Below are 18,196 nucleotides of genomic sequence, written 5' to 3'. Positions count from 1 at the left end.
TGTAATATCTCTGTCTGGTATTGGTATCAGGGTAATACTGGCCTCATTGAAAATGAGTTGTGTTTTTTTCCTTCTGGTTTTTGGAAGAATTTGTAAATCATTGGTGTTAATTTTTCATTAAAAGTTTGGAAGAATTCACTAGTGAAGCCACCTTGACTTGGTCTTTTCTTTGTGGTAAGTATTTTCACTACTAATTATATCTCTTGTTATAGATCTATTCATATTTTCTCTCTCATCTTGAGTCAGTTTCAGTACTGTGTATCTTTCTAGAAATGTGTTCATTTCATCTAAATTATCTAATTGTTATCTAACTGTTGACCTACAGTTATTCATAGTATTGTAGTATAATCCTTTTTCTCTCTAAGGTCTGTAGTGATGATTTTAGTAATTTGAGTCCTGTCTATGTTTTTTTTTTTTTTTTTTTTTTTTTTTTTTTTTGCTGTACGCGGGCCTCTCACTGCTGTGGCCTCTCCCGTTGCGGAGCACAGGCTCCGGACACACAGGCTCCGCGGCCACGGCTCGCGGGCCCAGCCGCTCCGCGGCATGTGGGATCTTCCGGGATCGGGGCACGAACCCGTGTCCCCTGCATCGGCAGGCGGACTCTCAACCACTGCGCCACCAGGGAAGCCCTATGTATTTTTTTAAAATAAATTTATTTATTTTTGGCAGCATGGGGTCTTCGTTGCTGCACACAGGCTTTCTCTAGTTGTGGCAAGCAGGGGCTACTCTTCGTTGTGGTGCGCGGGCTTCTCATTGTGGTGGCTTCTTTTGTTGTGGAGCACAGGCTCTAGGCACGCAGGCTTCAGTAGTTGTGGCACGCAGGCTCAGTAGTTGTGGTGCACAGGCTTAGTTGCTCTATGCCATATGGGATCTTCCTGGATGAGGGCTTGAACCCGTATCCCCTGTATTGGCAGGTGGATTCTTAACCACTGCGCCACCAGGGAAGTCCCCTGTCTATGTATTTTTTTCTTCATTAGTTTAACTAAAGTTTTAAAAATTTTATCTTTTTGAAGAATCAGTTTTTGGTTTCATTGATTTTTTTCTGTTGTTTTCCTAGTTTCTATTTCATTTATTTCCACTTAGCTGTTGTCTTTTTTGGTATCCTTTCCTTTTTTTTTTTTTTTTTAACATCTTTACTGGAGTATTGCTTTACAGTGGTGTGTTAGTTTCTGCTGTATAACAAAATGAATCAGCTGTATATCCCCATATCTCCTCCCTCTTGAATCTCCCTCCCACCCTCCCTATCCCACCCCTCTAGGTGGACACAAAGCACCGAGCTAATCTCCCTGTGCTGTGCAGCTGCTTCCCACTAGCTATCTGTTTTACATTTGGTAGTGTATATATGTCCATGCCGCTCTCTCACTTCGTCCCAGCTTACCCTTCCCCCTCCCTGTGTCCTCAAGTCCCTTCTCTAAGTCTGTGTCTTTATTCCTGTCTTGCCCCTAGGTTCTTCAGAACCAGTTTTTTTTTCTTTTTTCTTTTTAGATTCCATATGTATGTTAGCATACAGTATTTATTTTTCTCTTTCTGACTTACTTCACTCTGTATGACAGTCTCTAGGTCCATCCACCTCACTACAAATAACTCAATTTCATTTCTTTTTATGACTGAGTAATATTCCGTTATATATATGTGCCACATTTTCTTTATCCATTCATCTGTCGATGGACACTTAGGTTGCTTCCATCTCCTGGCTATTGTAAATAGAGCTGCAGTGAACATTGTGGTACATGACTCTTTTTGAATTATGGTTTTCTCAGGGTATATGCCCAGTAGTGGGATTGCTGGGTCATATGGTAATTCTATTTTTAGTTTTTCAAAGAACCTCCATACTGTTCTCCATAGTGACTGAATCAATTTACATTCCCTTGGTATCCTTTCTAATGCTTGCTTTGGGTTTAGTTTTCTCTTCTTTTTCTGGTTTCTTAAGATGTAAGCTTAAGTTACTGATTTGATATCTTTCTTTTTTTGTAATATAAACATTCACAGCTATAAATTTCTCTCTGAGAACTTCTTTAGTGATATATCATATGTTTGGGGATTTTGCATTTTCATTTTCCTATATCTTAAATGTTTTTAAATTTCCCTTGTTATTTCCTCTTTGATCCATTGGTTATTCAGAAGTGTGCTGTTTAACTTCCACATGCTTATGAATTTCTCAAATTTTCTTCTGTTATTGATTTATAGCTTAATTCCATTGTTCTTGGAAAACATATTTTATATGATTTGAATCCCTTTGAATTTATTGTATTTTGTTCTATAGCTTGTTATATAGTTTGTCTTGGAGAATTTCCTGTGTGTGCTTGAGAAGAATGTGTATTCTGCTTTTGCTTAGTGGTGTATTCTATAGATGCCTGTTAGGTCTAGCTTGTTTATAGTTTTGTTTGTTTTCTACAATATAGTTGCTCTATTGGTTTTGAATTATAGGGTTATCTTGCAAAGACTTTGAATGCAAGTTATCTTAAATTCTTTCTCAAACTCAAGTGCTAAGACTGAGGGGCCATTATATGGTGACCAAAATTTACATTGTGTGCATATTTCCTAGTAAATACGTAGTTCCTCTATAGCTGTTCTTCATAGCTCATATTAGGTTATATGCATAATCTTTGTGTGGTAGAGACTTATTTTACACTGGAGAAGTTTTTAAAGAGAACACGAAGATTCAGGTTTAATGCTTCCCTACAGATCTCCCCAGAAGTGAAATTCTTCTACTGTAATCATTATTGCTGAGGGGATAATTTTCAACTTTAGTGGATATTTTCCTGTGTTCGGAAGACTGCTTTAAAACACGTTTTAAATATTATGGAAATGAATATCTTACTTTTTTTCCTTGGTAGAACGAAAGGGCTCTTGGTCAGAGAGGAGGAATTCTAGTCTGGTTGGCAGAAGATCACTTGAAAGGACAACAAGTGGAGATGATTCTTGTAACTTGACCAGCTTTCGACCTGCTACTCTCACAGTGACAAATTTTTTTAAGCAGGTATTATTCTGTCATGGAGGAATTCTAGGGGGCTATTCGTACTTAAATTTCTTGTGATTTCAGAAAAATCATAATTTTCCATGCAGTACATGTACATGTAGTAATTGATTGTGATTTTAACAAGTTAAAAAAATTAAGAATAAAAATAAAAAATATAAGAAAAAATATTATAGCTGTTTTTTCATCATTATATTTATTTAAATGTTGGCATTGATTGGTAATGCTTCCAAATCAATCATCCACATCTGTATACTGTTTCTTAATTTTAATATTTTAACTTTTCTTAAGCATTGATATTTTATGGATTTTCTTAGAGTAGGTGTGTGGTTACATGTCTTCCCCACTCAAGTTGTTTTTGACCTAACATACCACATTCATGGTATATAGAGTAGAAATTTCAGGCTCTAATAGTGCATTTTTGTGCCAAAATTACTTTTATAGGTGAGTTTATAGGTCCAAAAAGTTCTTGATCAAAGATACTTTGTTCTTTGCAAGTATATTTCCTGTACTTGAGTCAAATCAGTAGTTTTCAAGTGCTGGTCATGATCCAATAATAGTAATGGAAATTTAGTAGATAACACCCAGCTTAAAAAAAACAAACAAACCAGTAGAATAGAAAAATAATAGTGCATTGCACTTAGTGAAGTTAAATATTGCTTCAGTAGGCTTTTTTCCCTCGAATTTTTGTGTGCGTGCATACCTGTCTATATGTGCATACATGGTGTATGTGCTACTGGATTTTGATGTAAAATGAATTTTATACTCTGAATCAGGATCAGAAAATTTTGAAAGTCTGTCTAAAGTAACCAGAGGACCAGAACATTTTAAGGATGGAAGAAAATTTGTATTAATGTGATAAACTGGAGAAGGGTACTATGCATGTATTTTGGAGCAGATTAAAGGAAAATGCTAAGTATTGCCTCAGAATTCCTCCTTCTGTGGTATTACTCTAAATAAGAGGAGAAAATCCTGGCCTAGTGACACCTTATAACTTGAGAGGGCAAGGTGTTTAGGGCAGGATGTGTTATGATTTGACAGCTAGTTGTCTAGTATAATGCTACAGTTATATATCAGTAGCATTTACAGGCAGCTGCTCTGAGAGACTCAAATGGGAAATAAAGCAGGTGAGAAGGGTCTGAAGTGGTAAGGGTCTTTGTATTATGGATAATAGTGCAAGAAGGAATCTAGAAAAGGCCACGGCGTTACTTGAATGAGGTGACAGGCCACATTTAGCTATGGAAACAGGGCAGTAGATTTACTTGTTACAGTGACACAACCTTGTAGCTGTAACATTTCTCTCTCTCCATCTTCAGCTGGTATATCACTTCTGCCACTATTTCCACAGCTTTTTTTTTCTTCAGCATGTTTTATTATTGAACTAGTATTATAAACTTAAATCAGTAAGTCATCCATCTACCCACCCACCTGTTTATTCAACAAATATTTTTGAGCATTCATCATGTACTGAACACTGTTGGAGACTGGAAACTGGAAACTGGAACAGAGTGATTGTGAAAACTTAAAAAGGATGATTGCTGGAAATATGGAGCAATGGAAAGCATTTACACTTGACTTTTGTACAGTTCTATAATTTTTTAACGATTTTTATAAGTATTTTTAAATAGCTAGGATATTATGCATCAGGCAAGTGCATATTAAGTAAAAAGCAGAGATTACAATTTTAATAAAGTAGAATTCAAGGTACAATTTATCCTAAATGAGATACAGAAGGCAGGTTATTTATTTACTTATTTATTTGTTTGTTTGTTTGGCTGTTCCGGGTCTTAGTTGCGGCATGCGGGATCTTCGTTGCAGCATGCGGAATCTTTTGTTGTGATGCACAGGCTCTTTGTTGCGGTGCGAACTTCTCTCTAGTTGTGGCGCACAAGCTCTAGAATGTGTAGGCTCAGTAGTTGCAGCATACGGACCTAGTTGCCCCATGGCATGTGGGATCCTAGTTCCCCAACTAGGGATTGAACCCTTGTCCCCTGCATTGGAAGGCGGATTCTTAACCACTGGACCACCAGGGAAGTCCCCAGGTTTTTTTTTTTTTTTTAATGAGAGATTACTGTCCACGACTGGGATATAGTAATCAGGAGTGTTTATGTACAGATTTGAAATGTGTCAGGCCAAAATTATTGGAAATACATAGAGATTTAAAAACAAAAATTAAATCCATACATTAGTTTTAAGGACATTTGTTCTATTTGTTGACATGTATAGAAGTTATCTGTTGCTTCAGGAGTACATAGCATTACATGCAGTGTGGAGGGGTGAATGTCAGCTAGGCTTATTCACATGTTTGGAGATTGACTGGGGTCAACTGATCTAGGCTGACTTCTGCTGGGAAAACTGAAATGATTCAGACCTTTTCCATGTCTCTCAGCTTCCACTCTTATCCTCTAGCAGGCCAGCTTGGTCATGTTGTTATAGCAGTGACAGAAGTTCCAGAGAGGGGGCAAGCTTATTTATGCAAATGCTTTTCAAGTCTCTGTATCATGTTTGCTTACTGATTAGAACAAGTCTCGTGGTCAAGCCTAGGGGAAAGAATTGTGTCCCACCCAACAAAAGGCATGGAAACAGGGAGTAAAGAATGGAGGCCATTAATATAATCAATTTAACAAGTGAAGTAGACAGAAATAATTGATTCTTGAGATAATCTGAATGTATTCTAAATAAGGACCATTTGAAGATCTGTATTCATTTCTGTACTCAAAAGGAGAGAATATGCTCTTTTAGCAACTGATGGAACATTTACAATAATTAATTGTATATTAGGTCACTGAAAAAATCTTCTAGAAGTCAGATTCTCTAACTATAACTCAGTAAAACTAAAAACCATTTATAAAAGTATTGACAAAAATCTCCAACCACTTAGAAAATAAAAATCACTTTTTAAAATAATGGCATAAAAGAAGATCAGTTCTGTATCCTGTTTAGAATACAATTGTGAACAAAAGAGATCTGGCTCAAGGTGAGTTCACAGTAATAAAGGAGGCTTAAATATGTTTATTACCAAATAGGATAAACAGACAGTATATGAATTATGCATTAAAAATAATAAGATGTCAAATGCAGGAGGTTTGGATTAATAAAATGTAAAGACTTTTGAATAAAAGAATAAAATCAATCTCTACCTATTTTAACTGTAAGAAAAAATATTACGTTAAATTGAGAATTCTTTGTTAATTGGACATGGTTCAGTTTTTTGTCTCTTTTCCCCCATTGATTGAGGTCTTTTTAGAGTTTTCTTTCTGGTCTTATTATCAGGATAGTTGTCTTGTTTTTTTTAAGAGTAGTTTTTTGTTGTTACTTCTTTCTTTTCTTTTTCAAATGTAGCCAATGCTCTATATTTTGCATTTAAGAAATTTGGTGATATAAAGTTGAAAAGACAAATGAAAACTCAAGTGTAACAAATTTATGAGTGTCATATGTATATATATATATATACACACATACATATATATGTCTGTTTTCTATCTATTTTCTTGTTTTCTTCTCTTTATCTCCCTCTAACTTGCATCGTTTTTTCTATATTTTAGAGTGCCCTGTAACCCCTTATAAACATAGATAATGGGCTGTAAATAAATCTATAAAATTTAAAAGTAGATAGCAGTATTATAGCTCTTAATACAACTTGAAAGCAAGAAGGAAGAAAATAGGTTAGCATATTTATTTTTAATCATAATTATATTAATTTAATTTTACTTTTCATTCAGACTGAATTGAAGGAAGAAGGGCAGGATTATTAACAGGCAATATAAGCTTATTTTCAATGTACTATATTTTTTAAATCTAATACTTTTTCCTCTATTTTTAAAATCAGGAAGGAGATCGCTTAAGTGATGAAGATCTGTACAAATTCCTTGCTGATATGAGAAGGCCATCTTCTGTTTTACGGCGACTAAGACCTATTACAGGTATTTAAAAATTTTGTGTAAACGTGATGACAACTATTATCTTCATTTATAATTGTATTTTTTATAATTATCTATTCCTTTTTTTAGTTATCTAGCCCATATGTGTTTCTGTGCTCAATACCTGTCAGCCTTGTTCATTTCATTATTCTGCTCTCATGTAGTCTAACAGTTTGGATGCAGGATTCAGTACCTTAGATAATTTGAGTACGGAGATGAGAATGATGAATAATATTGTGGCTTAAAATTATTTTCTAGAGGGAAAAAATACATGTAATGGTAGATATTCAGAAATAGATTCATATTATGATCAGAGCAAACCATTCCAGAGTAAAACTATTTTGAAATCTACCAAGTTTAAAGTAAATCATGTAATCTTCAAAATGTTGGCTTGTTTCTATACTAGATCCCTCTGTTTTTTTTTCTTCTTTTTTGCCTTCTTCTTCCTTTCCATTCATTCATTCAGTAAGCATTTATTATTTTATGTCTTCTTTATGTCTGTATTAGTAATTTGTAAGTTTGAGACTTGATAAGATGAAATAATTTAGAGGTCTGAGATGATAGCAATTTTGGTTTCTTCCCAGACTTCTTGCAAAAATAGGATCTAAATCCTTCCAAAGGTACTTTTAGTGTGAAGTTGTTATTTATTATGTTTACATTGTTTTTATAATGTATTTTTATATGCAGCTCAGCTGAAGATAGACATTTCTCCTGCACCTGAAAATCCCCATTATTGCCTAACACCAGAGCTGCTTCAAGTGAAGCTTTACCCTGACAGTAGAGTTAGACCTACCAGAGAAATTTTGGAGTTTCCTGCAAGGGATGTCTATGTTCCAAACACTACTTACAGGTAGCATTTTAATTTTGGAGAATTTTGAAATAAGATACTATATATTCTAATATTAATAGAGAATGAAACTCTTCAAAAATCTTTTATAGCTTTGTTACTTATTCCATTTCTTACTTCATGATTTTATTAATAGCTGTAATGTATTAAGCTATTGCTGTGCAAGAGGTATAATGTTAGTTACCTTACATACATTATCTTAAATAAGATAATAAAATAATAAAATAAAATAATGCTCATAGCTTGAGGTAGGTATTACCTTCATTTTAGAAGTGAGTAAACTGAGGGATAAAGAGGTTATACTTTACTGTGTTGGAGCTAGCGTTTGAATTGTGGGTTGTTAGGTTAAAACATTTGAACTCCTAGTTACTGTATTTCCTCATGTGTTCTTATTAGCAGAGTCTAGCATTACACATGAATCATGTATGTGCCTGCACTATGTTCTAACAATCAACAATGTTTGGTGATTCTACATTACTCAGAGAATACTTGACACAAGGTTATTGGATAGGCTTTTAGGCTGAACCTGCATAACTCCAGGGGTACCATTTAGATATACTCTTTATGAATGAGGCTCCCTTTATTTGTGAATGCTGAGACCATGACTTGACATGTCTATTGGGATACCCATCAGGGCCGCTCAGACATAAGTTTCTACCTAGACTTCCCCATCTTAATGTATTTCACCACCGTTTACCCAGTTCCTGAGGCCAAAAGTTTTGGAATCAAAATGATTTCTCTCCTTTTGTTATTCCTCACATTTACTCCTCCACGAAGTTTTGTAGGCTCTGCTTCAAAATGACTCCCAAATCCAATACTTTGTACCTCCTCCACCTTTAAAATTCTAGTCAAGTTACCATCCAGATCAGCACTGTCAAATAGAAATATAATGGGAACCACATTTGTAATGTAAAATTTTATAGTTGCTACATTAAAAAAAATAGAAACAAGTGAAATTAATCATATGTTATTTAACCCAATATATCTAAAATAGTATTTTAACATGCAATAAATGTAAAAAATTCTTTTACTTTTCTTCCCCTCCTAGTAAAAATCTTCAAAGTCTGGTGCGTATTTTACACTTAAAGCGCATCTCAGTTCAGATGAGCCACATTTCAAATGGTCAATAGTCAGATGGGACCAGAGGCTAGAATATTGTACAGCCGCTGATCTTGAATTTTGTGTACCTTTTAAAATTTGATCTTATTTCTACCCCTGCCTCAGTCAGTTCTCAGCGTTGTAGTCAGAGAGATTTTTAAAAGATATAAATCAGATCATTTATTCCTCTGCCTAAAGCCCTCCAGTGGCTTCTATTATAAGCAGAACAAGAATGAATTTTTTTATAGTAGTCTATAAGACTATATGATCTGGCTCCTGCCTTTCTCTCACGTCATATCTTACTAATCTCTGTCTTGCTCATTTTAGCCTCAGTGGCCTTTTTGTTCATCCTTGAACAAACAAAATTCTGCCTAAGATTGTTTGATTTTTTTTCTTCTCTTTGCCTATTATGTTTTTCCCCAGATAGTCACATGACTTGATTCCTTATTCAGACATATATCTGCTTACAGGATATTCTCGTCACCCTAACTAAAAAGATCTGCTGCTTCCCTACTCTAGCTTTTTACCCTTCCTTGTATTTATCATTATCTGGCACTGTAATATGTAGTTATATGGTCATTTTTTTCTCTTTCTCATTAGAATGTAATTACTATAAAGGGCAGGGACTTGTCTGTTTTGTTTACCACTTTATCTCCAGCATATAGAATAGTGTACAAGCACATGGAGAGCACACAGTAAATACTTACTCAGTGAGTTAAGAAATAAGACATTGTACAGTGGTATGAATGGAATTTAGAGTCATGCAGATATGGGTGTGACTTCTGACTCCACTGTTTATTGTTTAAGTAACTTGTTTTAAGTTACGAATTTATTGGCACTCAGTTTTATTAATAAAATGTGAGATGATAATACCTGTCTTCTCTTGTGAGGGTACAGAGCGCAAAGCATTACACGTGATTGGCACATAGTGTGAGTAAAATTCCTGGAAGATAGGCTGAAGAAAATATATACTGCTTTTTCAAAAGAAACAGGTAATATAAGTATTCTCCTATAAATTATATATATAACTATTTAAAAGGACATGGAATAAAGAAGTGATCCAAGGTTTGTATTGAACAATTTAGAGGTTATCAACTCTCTCTCTTATCTAGTACAGGAATCTCATCTAGAACATTCCTAACTTGTGTTTATCTGTTTTGCCTCTGCTTGGATTATTTCAGAGACAGGGAAAATGGAATTGGGGACTATGAGGGGTCTTTTCTTTCATTTTCCTACTTACCTTTGTTATTTATTTACATATTTATATTTTTAAACAAATTATATGAATATACATAAAGTTCACATAGTTCCATAAGGCTTAAAATTAAAAACAGAGGTCCTTCATCTTATTCCTACCAACTTTTCCCTACGCCAATGTCTAATCTTTATTGTCACTCACTAGTAACTCTTTTTGATCCTTCTTTTGGTATTTTACTCTTTGTTTCTAAATAGCATGTTCATGCTGCTATTTCTTGATTCTTTTTCAAGATTTAACTCTGATATCTCCTCCTTAAAAAAATACATATACTTGCATAAATCCAGAAAAAAAATATACTTGTCAGCTCTGTAAAGCTTCTTGCACTACAGTAAAATATATCATATTATCAATTATTTCCTCTCTTGCACCTTCCTTAGTCCCTTTGCAACTAATTATAAGTTAGTATGGCAGGGAAAGTTTTCTAGGCTCACTAGGCTTACTGTACAGTTGTCATCTTAGAGCCTATTCACCATTTTCCTAGAAATTCTGTTTGCATTTCTTTTGCAATGGAGTTCTTATCTCCTATATATTTTTTTCTTCCTTGGTTTACTCATTATACTGAGAGCTTTTAGTATCTTCCTGGATTAGGGTGTAGGAAAGTACCTGCACATATTATATGCTTGATAGAAGTTAGTCATTATTATTATCATTAGCTTTATTAGATTACATTTACCCAGTCGTTACACAACTTGAGAGAGAGTGGTTTGAAAGCTTAAGGATACTGGGCTTTTGGGGTATAATTGGCTAAGAGAATGATTTTAAAAAGGAAGGTTATCAAAGTCACTAGTGGCCTTTTTTGTATTATTACTTGGGCCTTCAATGTCCAATGAGACCTGAATACCAAATCGTATAGGTTGCTTATTCTACTTAGTACTGTTAAAAAATTTTAGTCCCAGGCAGCTAATATTTTTTAGAAATTTATAATTTTTAAAAAAACCTTTCACTTATCTAGAAAATCTAGCATAGGTAGAAATAATTTTAGAATGACAGAAGGAGATACACTCAGCAGATATCAGCTGACACACAGATATCATAAAATTTTACATAAATTTCCATAAATATTTGCTGACTGAATTGTTGTATTGGATCACAATAATACTCTTCTAGCTCAGTTTGAATTCTTTCTACCTTCTGAGGCATGTTTCAAGGTATGTTTCAAGGTAAGCAGTGATTTCTGGTAATACATGTTAGTAGGCATTATGCAATCTATATGTGTACATTTTCCCAGTGAATAATGTTTAAAAAAGAAAGTAAAGTTGACACAAGGACTCCTTTTAGTTTATATATAGCCATTATCTCTTTAACTCTGTACAGCAGCCTGCACAGAGCCAATACGATTATCCCTGTTTTTTAGATGACAAAGCTGACATTCCATAGGGTTCAAAATTATATCTGAATGAAACAGAAATTTAAGCAATTTTAGTGTGAGGTTTGTTTTTTTTTTTTTGGCTACTTGGCATGCAGGATCTCATTGCCCTAACCAGGGATTGAACATGCACCCCCTGCAGTGGAAGCATGGAGTCTTAACCACTGGACCGCCAGGGAAGCCCTGTAAGACTCCTTTTAGTTTATATATAGCCATTATCTCATTAACTCTGCACAGCAGCTTGCACAGAGCCGTTACAATTATCCCTGTTTTATAGATGACAGAGCTGACATACCGTAGGGTTCAAATTTGTATCTGAAAAAACAGAAATTTAAGCATTTTTAGTGTGAGTTTTAAGAAAGTATTTGCACATTGTATTTATTTTTAGTAGGAAACTTGAGTGTACTTTAAAGGGTTTCAAGGGATAAAAAAGATTAAAAAAATTATTGTCTGAGTAGAGGGAGAATGAATGGACGTGATTGACGCAAACATTTGACAAGTGAGAAATCGTAGGGAGAACTGTATTCTGAAAGTGGCAGATCTCCTATTACTTAACACCTATTGCTTCCAATTTTTATAGTTATCAAATAATTTAGAAAAAGCTATCTAAAAGGATATGTATGTAAAAAATATATATTTTTAGTTTAATTTTTTATGTTTTACATTAAAATATGCTTTTAAAGATATTGAGATTTCTCTTTTTCTAACGTAATATTTTATTTCAGAAAAACCATTTACTTTTCCTCTACACATGATTTTTTTTTAACATCTTTATTGGAGTATAATTGCTTTACAATGGTGTGTTGGTTTCTGCTTTATAACAAAGTGAATCAGCTATACATATACATATATCCCCATATCTCTTCCCTCTTTCTCAAAGAGGTTTTTTAAAAAAAATCTTTACTAAGCTATATGTAAAGTTAGAGGTTTTCACATTCAAATAAAGTCTGTCTTTTTTTTCCCCACCACATGTGGTTGTTCACTTATTCTTTTAAAGCATTAACACAGAAGGGACTTGGTCTGTTCAAATCCTCTATAGGGGTAAATGAGAATGCACAGATACATGGTAGTTTTTAGCAATTAGGAACTGAATAACATATTTCTTATTGTGCAAAACAAGTGGAGATAATTTATATCAATTGCTTGCTTTATCAAGAAAATACTTATGTTATCACTCTATCATAGAAGAAATGCTAGTGCCATTGTTACATTAAGATAATCAAAAAACTCTTACTCATGGAAAAAAAACTTTTTGTTGAATATCTGAAATCACTTGAAAGTTAGGTAGTAGATTGTATGTAATGCTACTCATGTTCCAAGTTTGTACTTAATGACCACTGTTGCACTTGAGTTAAAAGATCATGGTACATCTAATTGAGCAAATGCCCATGTGTTTTATTGACATCCAGTTTTTAAGAGATATGTCATAGAGCACATGATATTCTTGGTGAGACTGTTAAGAGTTAGTTTCTTTCCCCCAAATAGCCTTAGTTGTAATCACCTATTGAACTTTCATATCTTTGTTCTTCTTCCATTTCTTAGAAAGACCATATCCAGCAAATATGCTGTTACCAAGAATATAAGAATGAATACAGTGGTTCAGACTTGGTGACACTGAGAAACAAAATGAAAGGATGTGGTTCATTTTGATCTGGACCTTAGTTAGCAGTTAGTAATACACCCCCATTCATCTCTCAGTAATCCTTAGTAAACCTATATTATCTGTGACATTAACCTGATTATAGTTTTAAACTCTTTATAGTGGAAAATTACGAACATACACAAAAGTATATAGAACAGTACAATTAACCTCCATTGTCATTCTTATTTCATCTATTACCTGTTCCTTTTTTTTTCTGTAATACTTTAAAATGAAGCCTAGTCATATCATTTCACCAGTCAGTCCTTCAGTTATGTATTTCTGGCAGATAAGGACTTAAAAAAATTAGCCACAATAACATTTGAAATGTTTTATTATTGCTTTATAATTTTACCCTGTATCAGTTTTCTCCTGGGTAGTTTAATAAGTTTATTGTATAGTGATTGAATTTTTTCCCTAAAATTCTGTTTCTAGGAATAGCTTGTTCAATCAAAGTAAATGTATACAGTTGGCCCTTCCTATTAGCGGGTTCCACATCTGCAGATTCAAACAACTGAAGATTGAAAATATTTGGAAAAATAAATTCCAGAAAGACCTAAAAAGTAAAACTTGAATTTGCTGTGCACTGGCAACTATTCACATAGTGTTTACATTGTATTAAGTATTAAAAGTAATCTAGGGCCTCCCTGGTGGCGCAAGTGGTTGAGAGTCCGCCTGCCGATGCAGGGGATACGGGTTCGTGCCCCGGTCTGGGAGGATCCCATATGCCGCGGAGCGGCTGGGCCCGTGAGCCATGGCCGCTGGGCCTGCGTGTCCGGAGCCTGTGCTCCGCAACGGGGGAGGCCACAACAGTGAGAGGCCCGCATACCGCAAAAAGAAAAAAAAAAAAAAAGTAATCTAGAGATGATTTAAAATATGCGGGAGGATGTGCATAGGTTATATGCAAACACTTAACCATTTTATATAAGGTACTTGAGCATCCACGGATTTTGGTATCCTCAGTGGTCCTGAAACCACTCCCCTTGGATACCAAGGGAGGATGATACTACTTATATTATGACATGAGAGCCATGTAATTCATGTTTCTTAAACTAGGTTATCATATGATAGTAGGTCTCCCTTTAGAGTTCGGGTTCTTAATACCATTCGGCAGTCTTGTGAATCCTTTGATTCTTGTTTGGGAATAATCTTTCTGAATGTATAAAATGAAACACATAGGATAACAAAGGAAATCAATTATATTAAATAACAATTATCAAGATTTTAAGTTGTGATATGTTTCTTTGTTAATGAATTAAATAACAAAATCTAGCCGCAGGTATAAAAACTACCATATTCTCTAGGTAGTAATAAGCATGAACAGTGTTTTAAGATGTCTGCAATAGTTGTGATATAAAGTTATGTGTGATTTCTATTAATGACAAAGTCTCATGTATTGCTAATACTAGTATGGTTAGTTTCCTGCATTCAAAATTTAAGGAAGTGTAAATTTCAGTGAAAATTAAGGAATATTTTTTTTTCCATTCAAGTTTTTGGTTCTCTGCTTTAGAGAGTATTGGTCTTTGTTTTTATTTTTAGTTTTCATAGATGTCACAAACTATTGCCATACTCCACTGTTTTGGTTTTGCCCTAGATATAACACTCTGGCTTTTATACTATTTAATTGGTCCTAGTTTATTTTAACTACAAAAATTCTTGATTTGAGAGGTCTGTTCTCTAACATTTTAACATAGCCACCCAGGAGTTTTTAACTAGGGGCTTGAACATGGTGGAGTGTTATCTCAGACTCCAAGGGAAGGAGTAAAATTCCAGAAACAGCAGCAGAATGTGAGGAGAGCACTTATGTTCCTCTGTCCTGAGAGTTAGAGTATTTTCTGTTAGGAAGCATTTGTACAGAGTATTTACTTAAAGAGAATAGTGATACCCAAGATCCAGTTTTTGCAAGTATATACATTTGTTTAGAACTTTGTAGTTCATACAGCCATTCAAATACAGTACCTTACTTGATAATTACAGGTCTATGAAGTAGATTTGACAAGGTTATTATTATTCCTATATATATGGGATATGGAAACTGAGGCTTAGTTGCTTATTTGAAGATAAACAGAGCCTTACATCTTTAAAGATACAGGTTATTGCTTTGTCAGATAAATGTAATTTTGTTAGATGTATGATTGTTCTTGGGATGAAACATGAATTTAGAAAAACAGTTTTTATGTTTGAGATGGAATCGCTGATTTTATATTTTCTAAAATGTCATTGAAACCTCATTTTATAAAGGCTTATTAGGGAGATTGTTAATCCTATTTTTATGACCTTGAACTGCTCATTTCACACCAATTGAGTAATTTTGCCCTATTTGATTTGCCATGAGAACACTTTGTACTTTGATAAAAGGGCCAACATTTGACCACTTTGTAGTACATGCTTAAGTGCAATGTTTGTGGTTGTTAGTTATGGGAGAAAAACAAAAAGGACATTTGATTATTCTATAACAGAAAGTGGAATATGTAACAATACATATTTGGAATAGGTTTTATAAGGAGGTAAATAGTAGATACTCAAATACTGATTAATGAATACATTTTTGATTAATGAATGAGTTAATTGATTTCCGTGAGTTATTAGGAAGAAAAGATACAAGCGTGAAAACATGCTGATTCTAGGATGACAGCATTTAGATAGATTATACTACAGTAGGTAACTCCTACATGAGAAATGTATACACTTGCTCTCAGTAAAATTCACACTAGTTCAGAGTAAACTCTTGGTATAGAAATTCTGTAGGAATTCACTAAAATCAAGTAGATGGACTATCTTTGGTGCTCTTGGGGTTTTTATTACTATTTTCACTATTTTTAGTGTTATGATTTGCCAGATTTATTTTTCTGTCTTGTCTTTACTTGTAAAGTGCCAGTTGAAGGGGTCCAGACAGTAATGCTGCAAGGTTTCAGAGGAAGGACCTCCATTTACTAGGATATTTGTGGAATAAGTGAGATCATCTGTGCTACCTTGAAGTATAAATAGCATCTAGCCAAGCAGAAAGGTGTGGAGAGGCATTCTAGGAAAATGGAATGGCATTAGGAAAGTATACAGGGGATGTTTCAAAGTGAATAATTTTAATTAGATCTGAGGGTTTGTGTTATGCAGGAAATGGCTAAAGAAGTATTTTGGGGTCAGATTATAGAAATCCTTGAACACCTGGAAGAGATTTGGATTTTGCTTTGTAGGCTTATGCTCTTCTAATTGGGGTACACATTCTTGTGAGGGCACAGCTAAATGAGATATGCAAGTCATGGTAGAGGAGAGGTGGTACACAAAGTTAATTGCAAAACCAAAGATACCTCCTGGGTTCTAAGCTTTTATGACTGGAAGCATGGTAGTGCCATTAATGTATATAAAGAAATAAGGAGGAGAGTGTGAAAAGGTAAAAGGGAGAACCAGCAGAGGCTGTAAGGTATTAATGAATTTGTTATTTGATAAATTGAGTTTGAAGAGGCTATAGGATATCAAAAGGAGAAATGGCAGGTAGGCAATGGAAGAAGGGGAACTGGAGAGAGATCTGGGAGTAATACGTAGATTTGGGAACTTTATTCATGGAAAAAGATGAGTCCATGAGAGTAGATAGAATTTCTGAGGGTCAGAGTAGAAGATATGACTGAATATTGTACATTGGCCCACAACGCTAAAAAAACTAGGATGGATTAGGGCTTTAAAGATGGGTTCAACTTGGAGATAATCCTTGGAGAGTATAGTAGTATTTTGGAAGCAAACTGAAGGTCAAGTTTGAGAAAAGAATATTGTTATTAGTAAGTAGTAGAGAAACCAAAGGGAATGTGGTCTAAGAGGTCACTAGATTTGACAGTTGTGTTAGTGGTACAATTAGAACACTTTTGGCAAACTAGTGAGGACAGAAGGACACAATTTTGTGAACCATAAAGAAAAAAATCCTTTTTCTTTCTCTACCAGAATTCTCTCTCAATCTGAGCTTTATATACAGAAAAAAACTCACTTAGTGTTCCTAAATGGAACAAAATGAAACATATTGTGTGAGAATTATAAAAAATTGGAAAACAGAGACAAAAATTGGTATATTAAATAATGCATTATTTTGCATTTGAAAGCTTCCTATTTTAAGCCATTTTGGCATTCTCGCTCTAAAAAGTCAATTTGGACAGCTTGAATGTGGTTCTGAAAAAAAGAAAACCTACTCTTGCCTTTATTCTTTTGTATTTTTTGGAACAAAATATTTATGTAGGATCCACATAGATCATCCATATTTGCATGTGTCATATAGTAAAAATATATATGACATATATTGGATAATTTAACATACAGAATGCTGAATATTTATTGACTAATGTGAGTCACTGTATAGCTTGGGCACTAAACTTTAAAAATTGGATTTAATTCAAGACTTTATTTCTCCTTGGTAGTTTCTTTAAAAACGTATTTAAAAATAAATATTGACAAGTGATACTATGGTCAAAATATCCTCTAATAATCCTTGAGGATTTAGAATTTAAATTGTTTAAATTAGAAATAACATAATCATACTTCTATTGGATGTCAGTAAAAAACTACAAGAATTGGACTTCCCTGGCAGTCCATTGGTTAAGACTTCACGCCTCCACTGCAGAGGGCATGGGTTTGATGCCTGGTCGGGGAACTAAGATTCCTCATGCTGTGGCACAGCCAAAAAAAAAAAGCTACAAGAATTTAAATTTCTATAATTTAGGGGACTGAGTCTTTATTGAATTTGGAAACATACATGAACATCTCTCAGACTATTTAAACATTTAGTTACTTGTTACGATTCTTAATTCTGTTTGAAAACCTACACATAAGTATTAGACTCACACTGTGTCCAAGGGGAATAAATGATAAAACTTTAACTTGATGCCACCAATACATTCATTCTTATTGTATTCTGACAAGATCCCTTTAAAATTATTTGTTTTCACAATATTAAGTATTAAAATATGTATACAGTACAGATAACAAACAAGTTAAGCTACAGCAATACTTGATATTTAAAGTCAATATGATGACTTAGCAGTTATGATCTACTGTATATAAGACCGTGAATCTATTTTGGTACAGTATTTCATCCTGCTTCATTTGGCTTCA

General features: G+C 34.1%; 1 protein-coding gene across 5 annotated transcripts in view; it reads left to right on the top strand.

Moving 5' to 3' along the window:
• DOCK7 (dedicator of cytokinesis 7) overlaps positions 1–18,196 on the top strand; it is a 200,107-nt gene that overhangs the window by 51,909 nt on the left and 130,002 nt on the right. For all 5 annotated transcript variants that reach the window (XM_082616171.1, XM_082616170.1, XM_082616172.1 and 2 more), the window contains exons 12-14: positions 2,838–2,980; positions 6,807–6,900; positions 7,585–7,747. In XM_082616171.1, the coding sequence (XP_082472297.1) occupies positions 2,838–2,980; positions 6,807–6,900; positions 7,585–7,747 (400 nt within the window). The remainder of the gene's footprint in view (positions 1–2,837; positions 2,981–6,806; positions 6,901–7,584; positions 7,748–18,196) is intronic.

Source organism: Mesoplodon mirus (genome assembly GCF_964341445.2).
Source record: "Mesoplodon mirus genome assembly, chromosome: 3".
NCBI lineage: Eukaryota > Metazoa > Chordata > Mammalia > Artiodactyla > Ziphiidae > Mesoplodon > Mesoplodon mirus.
Note: the sequence above shows the minus strand (reverse complement) of the source record. Positions and strands in the feature narration are given on the sequence as shown.